General features: G+C 43.4%; 1 protein-coding gene across 1 annotated transcript in view; it reads right to left on the bottom strand.

Annotated features, from left to right (window-relative positions):
- Positions 1–2,746: 2,746 nt before the first annotated feature.
- Positions 2,747–12,771, bottom strand: part of TESC (tescalcin) — an 85,574-nt gene continuing 75,549 nt past the window's right edge. The window contains exons 7-8 of the mRNA XM_029620070.1: positions 11,047–11,094; positions 2,747–9,370 (exon numbers count right to left, since the gene is read on the bottom strand). Coding sequence (XP_029475930.1) covers positions 9,293–9,370; positions 11,047–11,094 — 126 coding nt within the window. The 3' untranslated portion in view covers positions 2,747–9,292. The remainder of the gene's footprint in view (positions 9,371–11,046; positions 11,095–12,771) is intronic.

Here is a 12,771-nt window from a genome sequence, read left to right as displayed (position 1 = left end):
TGAGTATTTTGCATTAATAAACTGGACATTTTTATTTGCAAAAATAAAAAAAATATTTGGTTTAAAAGGACATAAGTATATGTGATGCTGCCAAATGTTTGACGACTTACACAAATTTGTTGAGGTCTAGCATCCCATGTATGATACCAAGATTCAGGGCATGAGAGACACACCACCTGCTGTTGTTTTTTTTGTTTTGTAACTTTAAACCTAACCAGATATGTTCAGTAGGTTTTGTTTCCTGCCACCTATCTGGAAGAGAGTTAGCTGGCTAAGTTGACCTGGTTAACTTGCCACTCTCTGCTCAGTATTGATCTCTGTCTTTTGGCTTAACAGCCTAGTACTTAGGTGATCTAACCCAAAAGTCACACCTCCATCCTAACAAGTTAAAACGTGTTTTGAAAGCAGTTTCCAAAACAGATAATGCAATAAACAGGAGCTGAAAAGCAGAAGGAGCTCTGCCCTCTGTGAGATGCCTGAGTAATATTTAAAGGAGGAGACACTTTCCTTTGTTTTGCAGATGATGGGTTATTGAAAAGGGTCTACACAGCTAACCTAGGGCTGCTACCCATTCATTACAAAATCATTAGAAGTTTCACCAGCATGCATGAAGAATATTTTTTTTTCAATTCTCTTAAAATTTGATCTAATAAAAATAACAAGCAACAATCCTCAGTAAAGAAGGCATTCATGGGCAGTTAATGCATGGTGCAGAGATTATTTTTATGTAAAAGGGGCCCCATCAGTGTCAAACTTCAGAGTGGCTTAGTGTCCAGTTACAGACCCAAGCAGGATCATGAGCTAGTTTATCATCAGTATTCCCTGATGTCTTTTCAACATAACAACCATATCCTAGACAGAGGTGGGACATGTTAACATCACTGCTTTATCCTCTGGAGCAAAAGAAAAAGATACTCCTATCATTCCTGTAGCTAGCTCTAGATCCTCCTGGATCTAAAATGCATTGTCCAGTTAAAGGTGGCTTCTCCCTGCTGACAATAAGCCATTTCCGATAGACAGTTCTATTTTCTTATCCAGTTATAATTGGTAGAAATCCTGGAATGTAAGTTTAAATGCCCTCTACCTCCTGACACTATCTGACCTTGGGTTTTCAGATTACCTAACTGTATAACCACAAAGTTCCTTCTGTCCTTTGCTAGTTTGGGTGCTTTCCTACTATCCAGCAGTGCTACACAACCATCCCAGGGGTTGCTGAATTGTGCATTTTTACCACAGTGCCTTGATAATTTAATGAATTGGACCCAGAGGCTTGCAGCCAGGGCTGTGTGCCCCTCCCATGGCCTTGAATTTGTGTTCAGTACTGTATCTGGTTTTTGAGGAAATCGGCAACACAAGCAAAAGTTATTACTGGTAAAAGAGGTGTTTGATTAAATCATTTTTCCTGTGCAGTGATTTTAAATTTTACAAAGCAATTAAATCCACAACCCAAGAAAATAATGAGGTCAACCCTAAAACATGGCCCTGAAGTAACTGGCAACATCTGTCTTTCCTCCTTATTTAAAATCATAGACGGCAATGTTAATGGATGGAAAATGATAATATTTCTTTATTTGGACCATGTAGTAAAAGTGTGTCAATGACTGATGGAAAGAAACCTTGAAAGTGAACCAATCGCATTTCTCTGTCTCCACTCTGGTGAGTAAATTTCCGGGAAGCTTTCCATAGCACTAAGTAATAAGAAAGACTGCAGAATCAGCAGAAGACTGTAATTAATTGAAGCAATGTTCTTTTACCTAATACTAATTGGTTTAAATGAAACCGCACATTGCCAATAAAAATTCTCTGTGAAAGTCAGGTATTGAATATTGCTACTAAAAGCCAAAGCATGATGTGTTTGAGCTGCGGGAGTTAGCACAGGATTGGAGCACTAGCTGCTGGTTTATCTGCACACGCTCTACGGTTCAGTTTGTGAATACAGTGGGGTCAGTTCAGATCCCTGGCTGACATCCCATGTAAAGGGAATCAGGTGGACCTTCATTTTCCTCACCCATGGGCATGGGTCCACATCACGTTGCAGGCCAATAACTGGAATAGCAGGGGCTTTGCAGGTCAGGATTAAGATCCATAATCAGAGCTTTGTGGGGGATCTCAGTACTGAAATAGTAGAGGGTGCTGCACCGTCAGGACTGACGTGCATTGGCAGAGCAGTGTGTGTGTGTAGTAGGCCTTGGTGCTGGAACAGAAGGGCTGCTGCAGCACAGGATTGAACTGTATTACACAGGTAGCTCCAGGGGTGGGGACGGAAAGCTTGGGAGGGCCCCCATAGATAAGGAGCTTGTCCACCAAGCTGAACCCAACCCTCACCCCCACCCCCACCCTGTAATCTGGCTGGTGCACTTTCATTGGTTGGAGGGAAAAGCACTTGGTGCTTGCCCACCCTGTCATACACCTTGTCCCTTCTATGGTCCCTTATACAAACATTTCTGGAGCCACTGTTGGTGCACTGTCAAGCTGTATGAGGCTCTCAGTACTGGAATAGTAGGGATACTGCAGTTTAGGAATTAGGTGCATTGGCAGAGCTGTGTATGGTGGGTACCTCAATACTGGAATAGCTGGGGTCCTGCAGCTCAGGATTGCGGTGCATTGGCAGAGCTATGTATGTGGGACATAACAGGGCTGCTGCATCTCAGGCATGAGGTGCACTGGCGATCTATGTGTGAGAGTCTCAATTGTGGAACAGCAGGAATGATACAGCTCAGGAGTGAGGCATATTGGCAGAACTGTGTGTGGGTTATTTTATTTATTTTTATTTTTGGTTTTTTATATACCGATCTTCTTGCATTGGATGCAAATCAAACCGGTTTACAGTGAAACAATAAACTTGCCTAAGAGCATTACATGGAACGAAGAACATAGTACAAATAAGAGAGCTTGTGAGCATTACATAGAACGAAGAATATTTAAAAAACTTTTGGCAACAAGGTATTAAAAGTAAACTTCTTATACAAGATGTAAGCAAAAAAGCCATCAATGTTAAAACGAAATCAAGCGTATAATAGTCTCGATTGAGATGGAGAACAGGGGGGGGGGGGGGGGGGAGTCGGAGGGCGGACGCAGGGAAGGTAATAGTGGAAAGTGGATGGGGGGACAGTGGATCATGTACAGTGTTAACCTCTCCTGTGTCTGGCATTAATATATCCCTTCCTTAATGAGCATAGAAGAAAAAAAATCATACAAACATATTTAAAATGAAAAAGCATACTACAACTGAGTACTTTTAACCAGCATAGAAATCCAGTCATGATTAGTCCTGCTTAAATGCAAGGTCCTGGAGTTCACTGCTATTATGAAATATCTAAGGTAATAAGGTTTTAATGCTCACCTACACACATTGGATGATAATGTCACACCCAAAGGCATTGCAGTAGCTAATATCACAACTTTAATTATGTCCAGCCTTCTAACCACTTCATATTTGAGTAACAACCGTGGGAAATGGGTAATATTGCAGGTCTTGGGTGGAGTTCTGATGTATGAACGTTTAGAATAATAATTCTTTTAAAACTACAGTAAAGAAATAGGAAAGCCTGCTCATTTCTGTTTTTTGACTGTCCAAGAGGCAGTCACCTTTAAGGAGCACTACAGCAGAGCAGGCCTCAGCCTCCCACAGTAGTGCGGAGCATTCTGACACATCACAGTTCACCTGCTGCAGAACAAGCTTGGGTGTACCTGGTAACAGGAAGTAAGTTTTAAGGCAAGATAGTTTTAGGATTAGCTTAGATTTTACAATGTATTGGCCAGCAAGGCCTCAGATCAGTAGACAAGAAGCTGTCATGAGCTTTCGACACAAGTTCACTTTTTTTAAGGAACAATCCACTGGTTTTTCAGATTCTTTCCGTTGTTCCCCTCAGTGCCGTGGAATGCTTTATTTTTGGAACATAGCCAAACTACATCTCACACTTCTTATTCTGTGAAGCGCATTTGATGCCAGTTGGATCCAGTGAGTATGACATGATTTGTGACTCTTTCAGAACATGGCTACAGTGCAACAGCATCAAGAATCCTACCAGTGGTTGCTTGACCCCCAACATTTTACCAAGAAAGGAAAAATACTGAACAAAAACTTAGACATAGAAAGAAGGCCCAAAGAATCAAGATCTAAGGCAGGTTGCTTGTTGGAGGAATTTAGGCATTAGGCTTAAAAGAGCTGGGACTGCAGCTCCCCTTCCAAAAAAAGAGCAGGGGCACTGCCTTTCTCGGGCTCTGGAGGGATTTTTATTTTTTACCGGTTTTATTGGGGCTGGAGCTCCTTTAGATGTAAGCAGCCAAGGAGAGCCTGTGGGACCTGAAGTTTATTTCCAACCAGCTGCGAGAAGGGGCCTGCAAGAGTAGTGGGGAGACCAGAGGGCCGGAGGCAAGCCTTGAACCAAGAAGATCTGGCCGGACTGTGGCACTGTAAAGAATGACCATGCAGGAGGGGAGGAGGGAGATGGTGGCATCAGGCCTGGTATCCGGCCAGAGAGCCCAGAAGTAGTGGTGGGACTTTGTGGTACAGCTCCCGCCGAGATCAGCTCTCCCAAAGTGAAATTATAGCTGGACTATCTTGGCAGGGTGGGGGGTCCTCTAAAGCACCAGGTCTGGGGTAATTGCCACCAGTTCACATCACCCTCCCTGCCAAGAATAGCCTTGAGCCTATGGGGAAACGCACAAATGAAAAGCAGGTCAACCAGATCATATTCTATCAAAATAGAGGACATTTTTAGGAATGTGCAGTTGAAAATGTTTTGTTTGCAGTTTTTTTTTCATTTTCTTTTATATAATTTCATTTTTTGCTTTCTTTAAATGTTTTCGTGCAAGTAAAAACCCATTTAGTGTGCAACAAATCATTTTAATGCACACTAAAGGTTTTAATACACACAAAATTAATTGCATTTGCAGATGATCAATTGTGTATGTGCATATTTCAATTAGTGTGCACACAAAAAAAAGAGTATTTTGCTATAAAATTTCAAGTGTTACGCTCCTTTCAAATCAGTGGTGTTTAAGCTGTGAAAAAGGCAGAGCAAAATCTGTGAATTTGGAATCGGCTGGATTTAGAGCGGGGGTGGGATTGGTGCTTTCATGTCAGGCCCCAAAAAAGGGGAAGGGCGAGGGTGGGCGTCAATGATTCAAAATCGGCATTAAAAAGCATTAGATGGATATCAACAAAAAATTGAAAAGTTACACAGGGAAATAACACAGATCACAGAGTAGAACAGTTTTGGTTCCAAAATAAAACTTAGATGCCTTGAAACAATGGCAAATGTGATTTGTTGAACTTCAGTAGTTCATCAGTTTAACCCACTGCAAACCACTTATATACAACACAATCTTGGGTTTATGTCTTCAGCTGGGGCGCAAAGGAGGGTAGGGAGCTACCCATCTACCATACAGGGAATGGGCCTGGTGGTGGGCGTAAAAACTGTGTTTGGAATTGGAAATAGCTTGGGACAATCATAGCATATTCAGAGGGATGGGAAGAGATGGTAGGAGCTCAACGATGGCTTGCAGTATTGTAACAGGAAAGGAATATGGGGAGACTTGGTGCGCCTTACTGTTTGCTATCTGCCGTTAGGTTCTGTTTTTCCTTTTTTAGTTTTTGCAGGCCTGTATTGTTTGAGTGGTTTATTTAACACGGTTAAAGAACTTTAACGCTTCTAGGTCAAGCCAGTTCTAGGTTGCGACTGCTTTCAAAAGTCAAATGGTAGTAGGCAAGTGATAAAATGACCCCAAAATGCTTTCTAGTGTTGTCTTCTCCATGTGGAGCTCTGTACAGACCGGATAATGGGGTGCCTACTGTTTCTTCCCTTTCCCTGCCAAACTGCTCAAAAATTGCAATTAATATTGTGGTTTAAAGTTCTGCCTCAGCCTGCAAAGGATGTGGAGTACAGGCTGGGATTTTTTTCTTGCTGCCATCTGCTTGCTTTCCAAATGATGGATGAGGAAATCACTTATTAAAATAGGAGACTGGCCTTGTATGCAGGGTTTACATACTAAGGGTTGACAAGTGAAGGCATGATAAGAGTGATTAATTGGGCTTTTGATACACATGGGAATAAGTATTTGATTATTAGATGAGAGCAGTGAATGTCAACTTTCCTGAGTGTCAATGCTGTAATCACCTAAGTAAGGTGTACTTAAACGAGAGGTAACGCAGATCAGTTTGTGACTATATGCGTATACTTAAAAACTGGATGATAGATTAACAAGTGTACTTAGTGGGGAGTTGACATAGAGTTTAGGGGCTGCACCCGTGCTTGCTTTACTCATCAACCCGCCATTAGGGGAATGTGTGCAGAAGGGGTGGGTGTTTGTATGGCTAAGAGCACGCTTTCCTTACACTCTCCTCCTCACACCTTCCATATGGTCCTCATCTCCTCCTGATGTATATGGGTGGGCAGACCCTTTCTCCCTCCTTACCTCTCTGTCTGTGTTTGGGGGGGGGGCAGTGAATGGGGGTGTGCACTTTGTCCCCTCCCATTACTTTGTAGCTGCCTCCTCCTCCCTCCCCTGTGCTTGGAGTATATGGGAAGGGAGGGGAGCCGTGTGTGTGTTCCCTTCACATTCTCCACAGAGGCTCTGTCTCTCCCTCACCCTCTCCCCTTTCTCTTCCTGCCCCACTTCCACCCCATATGTGTGGATATGGGTAGGGATCCTCTCCTCTGGGTGTGGGCAGGGAATGGGAGGAGAGGAAGAAAGTATGGGTGATTAGTGGTGTGGGATGGAGTCTGCACCCAGTCCTTCCTTCTGGCTCTCTCCTCCTCCTTCCTCCTTTTGTGAGGGGAACGTGGTGTAGATAATGTGTAGGGGAAGGGGCAAGTGTGTCCCCCAGCCATACAGATTTTCCAGCTCGCTTTCCACTTTCTCCCTGTCTCCTCACGTGTGTGTGTGTGTGTAGGAGAGCTGGTGGTGTAAGTGGAGTGTGTGTGTGTGTGTGTGTACACTTATTCCCTCAAGTCCTTGCACTTTGTAGCTGCCTCTTCCCCCCTCCGCTTCTGTGTGAAATGGGCAGGGTAGTAGTGTAGGTGGAGTGTGTGGAGATGGTGTGGGTACTCTTTCCCCTTCTTTTCATCTGTCTACGAATGGGGGGAGAGTGCAGGGTGAAGTGGTGGGGTCTCTGTAGGGGAGGGTGTTGTGTGGGTGGTGGGGTAGATGCAGTCTTTTCCCTCCCTTCCCTGTGTGTTTGTTGAGAGGATAGCAGTGTAAGAAGGTACGGTGTATGGCTGGGAGAACTCAATTTCACACGCTCCAATTTCTTCGTCTCTCCTCACCTCACCCATGAGTGGGATACGGGTGGGTGGGTGATGGCAATGTGGGTGGGACGCGGCTGTGTGTGGTAGGAGGTGGTGGCAGCGGCATGGGTAAGATGCAGAGGTGGGTGAAGAGTGTCTGGTGATGGTGTATGGAGGAGATATTGGTGAGTGGGATTGTGGGCGCACACGTATGGGGAGGTATTGGGATGTGAGATTATTTGTATGTTTGTGAGTGGGGAAGTATTGGGGTTTGGGATTATGTGCATGCATGAGGGAGGTTTCGGGGTGGGGGAGTGGGATTGTGTGTGTTTAGGGGTGGGGGAGGGTGGGTGTGTGCTCACGCCTGCACTTTTTTTTCCCCCCTTTTCCCTCCTTTTAACAATGACTTTTCCTACTCTCTCTTCTTTCTCCTCCCTCAGCCCATTGCAATGTTCCCTTCTCTCCCACTCCCTACACCCTCTTATCTCCCCTTGGGTCACTTTCGTCAGCTGGTGGGGCCTGGGAATCACCAGCAACCAATCTGATTCCGGCGCCACAGCCCACCCTGATGCTTTTTCTTCTGCTGGTGGGGGCTGGGTCACCCCACCATTGCTTCTCTTTTGCTCTTCATGCAGTGGCTGTGCTCTCCCTCAGTCCCGCCCCCAGTAGCTCCAAGGGAGCATTGCTATGCTCGCACCAGGATGATCATCCTGATTGTTCTGTTATGTACATGATATCCTCCTTCTAGTGGACCCTGCTGGGGCTTTTGGCTTCAGTGAATGCCAGCCAATAAGTCTTGTGGTAGTAACGACCTGCGTGTCGGTGGGCATGGGACCCTGTTCTAGCAGAAAGGATTTAGACCATGACATAGGGGTGAAGGCAGATAGGCATCTCTGCAGTTTAGCTAAGGCCAAAGTGTTTTTAGCACAGGGGAACGATCCTGTAACCTTGGTAGTATGCTTAGCCGGCACCAGTGAGATCGGTATACTCACTTTTGGATTGTGGAAAGCCTAAAGGAAAATTTAATATAAAAATTGGAGATTTGTGATCTGCTGTGCCCAGAGCCATAATCACCTGAGCTGGAAGAGACACGAAACGTCTCTGGGTTAGTGCAAAGCTGGGACACTCCTGCTCCCACTCCACGCTCCCAGTGCGCTGATCCTATAGAAACACTGGTAACTGCTATTAAATTACTTATTGCCCAAGGACTTTCAAAAGCCACTGAGAATGTGACTGCATGTTTGAGTTCATAGGAGGAGGACGTGCTGTTACAGGGTGATATCTGGTTTCTAGCACCAAACTCTCAAGTTTCATATGTACTACTGTCCCCAAGAATGCTTTCTGCACATAACAACTCAAAGCATTCACTATAGCAGCTCATATGTCCCAATGTCACCCAACAAAATGACATAATCAAAGTCTGGCCAAGTAATTGCGTTACTATTGAGCTCCTAAAGAATCCCTGCTCTTTATTATAGAAAGAATATATTATTTCTGCAAGATATGCAGTAACCCCAATGGTTAAACATACAATAGGAGTACATTGTCAATAAGCTGCCTAATTTACTAAGTATGCCTGTATTTTTCAGACCACAAAAACTTACCTGATCTTCAAACACAAAACTACCTGTAAAGATTAGAAGTTCGGGTGGCTATGTGGTGAAAACGTACGTGCATGCTTTGTCGTCTCCAATGGGAGTATAAAGTGTGCGCATTGACTATGCACATACATTTTTTGAAAGTTCAAGGTACACACCCAGTTTTCTTCCTTATGTTGGGCAAATGGTAAAACTTCTTTTTACTGCAGCAAACCATAGCATTGGTATGAAACTACACTTCTGCATTAGCTAAAAATCCACTTCAATGGGTTCAGCCATTCTGCCTGGGTAAACCTGGTTTTATTACAAATGTTCCTAACCAGGACCTTTTGAAAATTCACCCCAGAGTGGCATATACAGTGCAATCATAGCAAAACTATTTAGCCTGTGGACAAATAGTGTTTCTGTGCCATCAGGGGGCATTTTCCACTCTTTAGCCTCTTCTTCTCTTGCCAGTCAGTGTCAGTTACAGAATGGGATGGTATCCATGTTTAGGAAACGGACATGCATCTTGGTCTCGATGCTGATGGTTTCCCAGATCTGGAAAAGTTTTCAGAAACAAGTTAACTACATAGTGCTATAACTCAGCAAAGAAACTGCTTGGGATCTCAGTCTGGAGCATATGGAATAAGAAGAGAAATCAAGACAACACATTCAGTAGGTACTGGATCGTATTCTGTTATTGTTTTTGTCTTCACAGTCTCCACTTGGTGGAAGCTGTTCCATCTAGCTACCATGCTTTCTGTGAAGAAATAGTTTCTAATGTTACTCATGCGTCTACCCCCCCCCTTTTGAGTTTCATCTCATATGGTTTTTGGTTCGGACCTTGCACCATTTTGGTGGCTTCTCTGGACTTCCTCATAAGAACATAAAAATTACCATAATGGGTCAGAGGAAGGGTCCATCAAACCCAGCATCCTGTTTCCAACTTTGGCCAATCCAAGTCATAAGTACCTGGAAGGATCTCAAAACAGTAGATAGAGCCCATGTGGCTAATTCCCAGGGATTAGTAGTGGCTTTCCCAAAGGCTATCTGGTTAATAACAGTTTATGAACTTTTCCTTCAAGAACATGTCCAAACTTTTTTTTAAACCAAGCTATGTTAGCTGCCTTTACCACGTCCTCTAGCAATGAATTTGAGAACTTAATTGTGCATTGAGTGAAAAAAAATTTGATTTATTTTAAATGTGCCTCTTACTAAATTCATGGTGTCCCCTAGTTTTTGCATAATTTGAAAGAATAAATAACTGATTCACATTTACCTATTCTATTCCACTCACCATTTTATAGGCCTCTTATCATATCATATCCTCCCTCAGCTGTCTCTTCTCCAAGCTGGTCAGCCCTAACCTCTTTAGCCTTTCCTGTAAGGGAGCTGTTCCATCCCCTTTAACATTTGGCCATTCTTCTCAGCACCTTTTCCTCAACTTCTTTTGGAAGGTCAGGCTCAAGAATTGGACATAACACTCCAAACAATTTCTCATTAATGTCCTATACAGAGGCATTAGCACCTCCTTTTTATTCTACTAGTTATGCCTCTCCCAATGTACATAGCTTTCCTTTGGCTCTGGTTATTGCCTTGTCATGCTGTTTTGCTTCCTTCAGATCATCAGATTTGAACATCCTGAGGTCTGTCTTCTGCTTGGCACATAAATTCCTCACCCTGTCACATCCTCCTCCCTTGGAATATTTGCACAGTAAATGCATGATTCTGCAATTATTTTTGCATTGTCTTAAAATAGTAAAATGTTGACTTGATAGTGGTGCATTTTTTTTTAAATATTGCACTATAGTAGGGGTAGTTAACTCCAGGCCCTAAATGCTGCAAGCTAGTTGAATTTTCAGGATGTCCACAATGAATATGCATAAGATTCATTTGCATGCAATGGAAGTGCTACATGCAAATACATCTCATGAATAATTCAGTAAGGGTTTCTTGAAATCTGATAGGCTTTCAGAACTCAACTAGAGTTACCTACCCCCTTCTTTTAACAGTATATGTTTTTCAAAACATAAGTGATATTTTACTGTATAATAACCATTCCTTCCAGCCTGTTTAGGGAGTCAGACTATAGGTAGAGCCATGACCATTAGAGCTTCACCACCAGGACTGAGCCTTGATGTTTCCAGTGATATGGTGAAGAATAAAAGTTCAAAAGTCAAAAATGTTTCAAAAGTAACCAGATCTACAACTGACACTATGAATTCATCTCTGACCTTGAGGAAGTCTTCAAAAGTGATTCCTTCATATATCTGATCTGGCTCCTGATAAAATTAATACAAAAGTAAAACAAATAGTTAAATCCATTAACAGAACTCTCAAGACATTCTTGAATATGACTCAACAGCTACAAATAATTGCTGTGTACAGAACCAAAGAGAACAATGTGCTTAGATTGTACAACTGAAAGTCACACTCACCCTTAGGAAAATACAATTTTACATATTCTTTAAATGTTAAGCGAGCTTGCCTGTCCTTGTCCTGTATTTTCTTGTTTCTGCCAGTTTCTCAGTACTGACAAATCTGGGAACTTTCCAACTATGCCCTGGAGACTGCGGAATTCTAAAGGACTTGCCAGGTCTTTGGGCCCAGGCTGGAAAACTCAGGGTGTTACAGCAAAAGCAGGCCTGCAAAATTAAGAAGCCACATGGGCAGGGAGGAGGAAGAGGAACAGTAGGCCCAGTGTACAGAAGTTACACAAAAAGGTGCGCGCACACAGGGGCAAGCTCCTTTGTGTGCTCTTTTGTTCCTGCACAAGGTGCGCACTCTTCCATCTCTCCAGGTAGATGACATCAGGGGCGGGGTTAGCAGTGCCCCTGTCGGATGGAGAAACAAGCAGGCAGCTGGAAATGGCGACTAAGTCAGCAGTCACCTGGAATTCTGCACTGCTGCGGCTCTCTCAGTCACAGCAAGAATGGCAAGTGAATTTGTTTCAGCTGGCACAATGCTGGAAATTTAACTTCTGAGGTGGAGTAAAAGTTAACTCACATTTCTTTTAGCCAGTGTTATTCTATTGTTGTACTCATATGATAGTGTCTAGCTGCTTCTAACACACTGGGTACAGCAGCAATAGAGAAATATTGGCTGCCAGAAATGTGAGTTTACTCCCCCTCAGATCAAGGAAGGAGATGCATTTCCAGCATAAGCTCTCCAAGGACAGCTGAACCAACTGGAAGCGTTCTGGGGCAGGCACTTTCAGCTGAACACTATGCACTTTGGCAATGTGCATCTTGACTCTGGTATACTATTCAGCTGTAGGTGCTCGCTCCAGAGAGCTTACACTTTAAATTTAACTCCTTCCTGAGTCTGAGGTGGAGTACTGCACTGGACACAGCAATAGATAACATTGGCCACCAGAAATGTGATTTTACTGCAACTCAGACCCAAGAGTTCAAGTTTCAGAAGAAGCTCTCTGAGACAGACACCAATCATAGGTTTTCCTGTTTTTCCTGAAAAGCCGAACAGTACATGCACAGTTCCAAAGTTCATACTGTTCAGCCATTGGTGCCCATCCCAGAGAGCTTATGCTTTATTCAGCTAGCTGTAGCTGACTGCTCCAGATTGTTTATGCTTTGATTTTACTTTTCATGCCTTGACAAAATGCATAGCACAAAACATGCATGCAATACCATTTTGGCAAGGCATGGCAAGTAAAATCAAAGTATAAGCTCCCTGGGGCAGGCAGCTACAGTTAGCTAAACAAAACCTTAATTTTTGGGGTGAGCACTTACAGCTAGAGATGTACATTCATTGCTTTTTCATTTCATTCATTTCGGCAGTAGGCACGTATCTTATGAATGGATAGTAGGTGCACCAAAACGAATGGTGTGCGCGCATGTAATTGGCACATACATATATATGCACACACCGTTCTTTTTGGCATGCCTACTATCCATTCGTGAGATATGCACCTCCTGCCGAAACAAATCCTACTGAACAGT

The sequence above is a fragment of the Rhinatrema bivittatum genome, chromosome 11 (genome assembly GCF_901001135.1).
Source record: "Rhinatrema bivittatum chromosome 11, aRhiBiv1.1, whole genome shotgun sequence".
NCBI classification, from domain to species: Eukaryota; Metazoa; Chordata; class Amphibia; order Gymnophiona; family Rhinatrematidae; genus Rhinatrema; species Rhinatrema bivittatum.
This window is presented reverse-complemented; position numbering and strand designations above follow the sequence as displayed.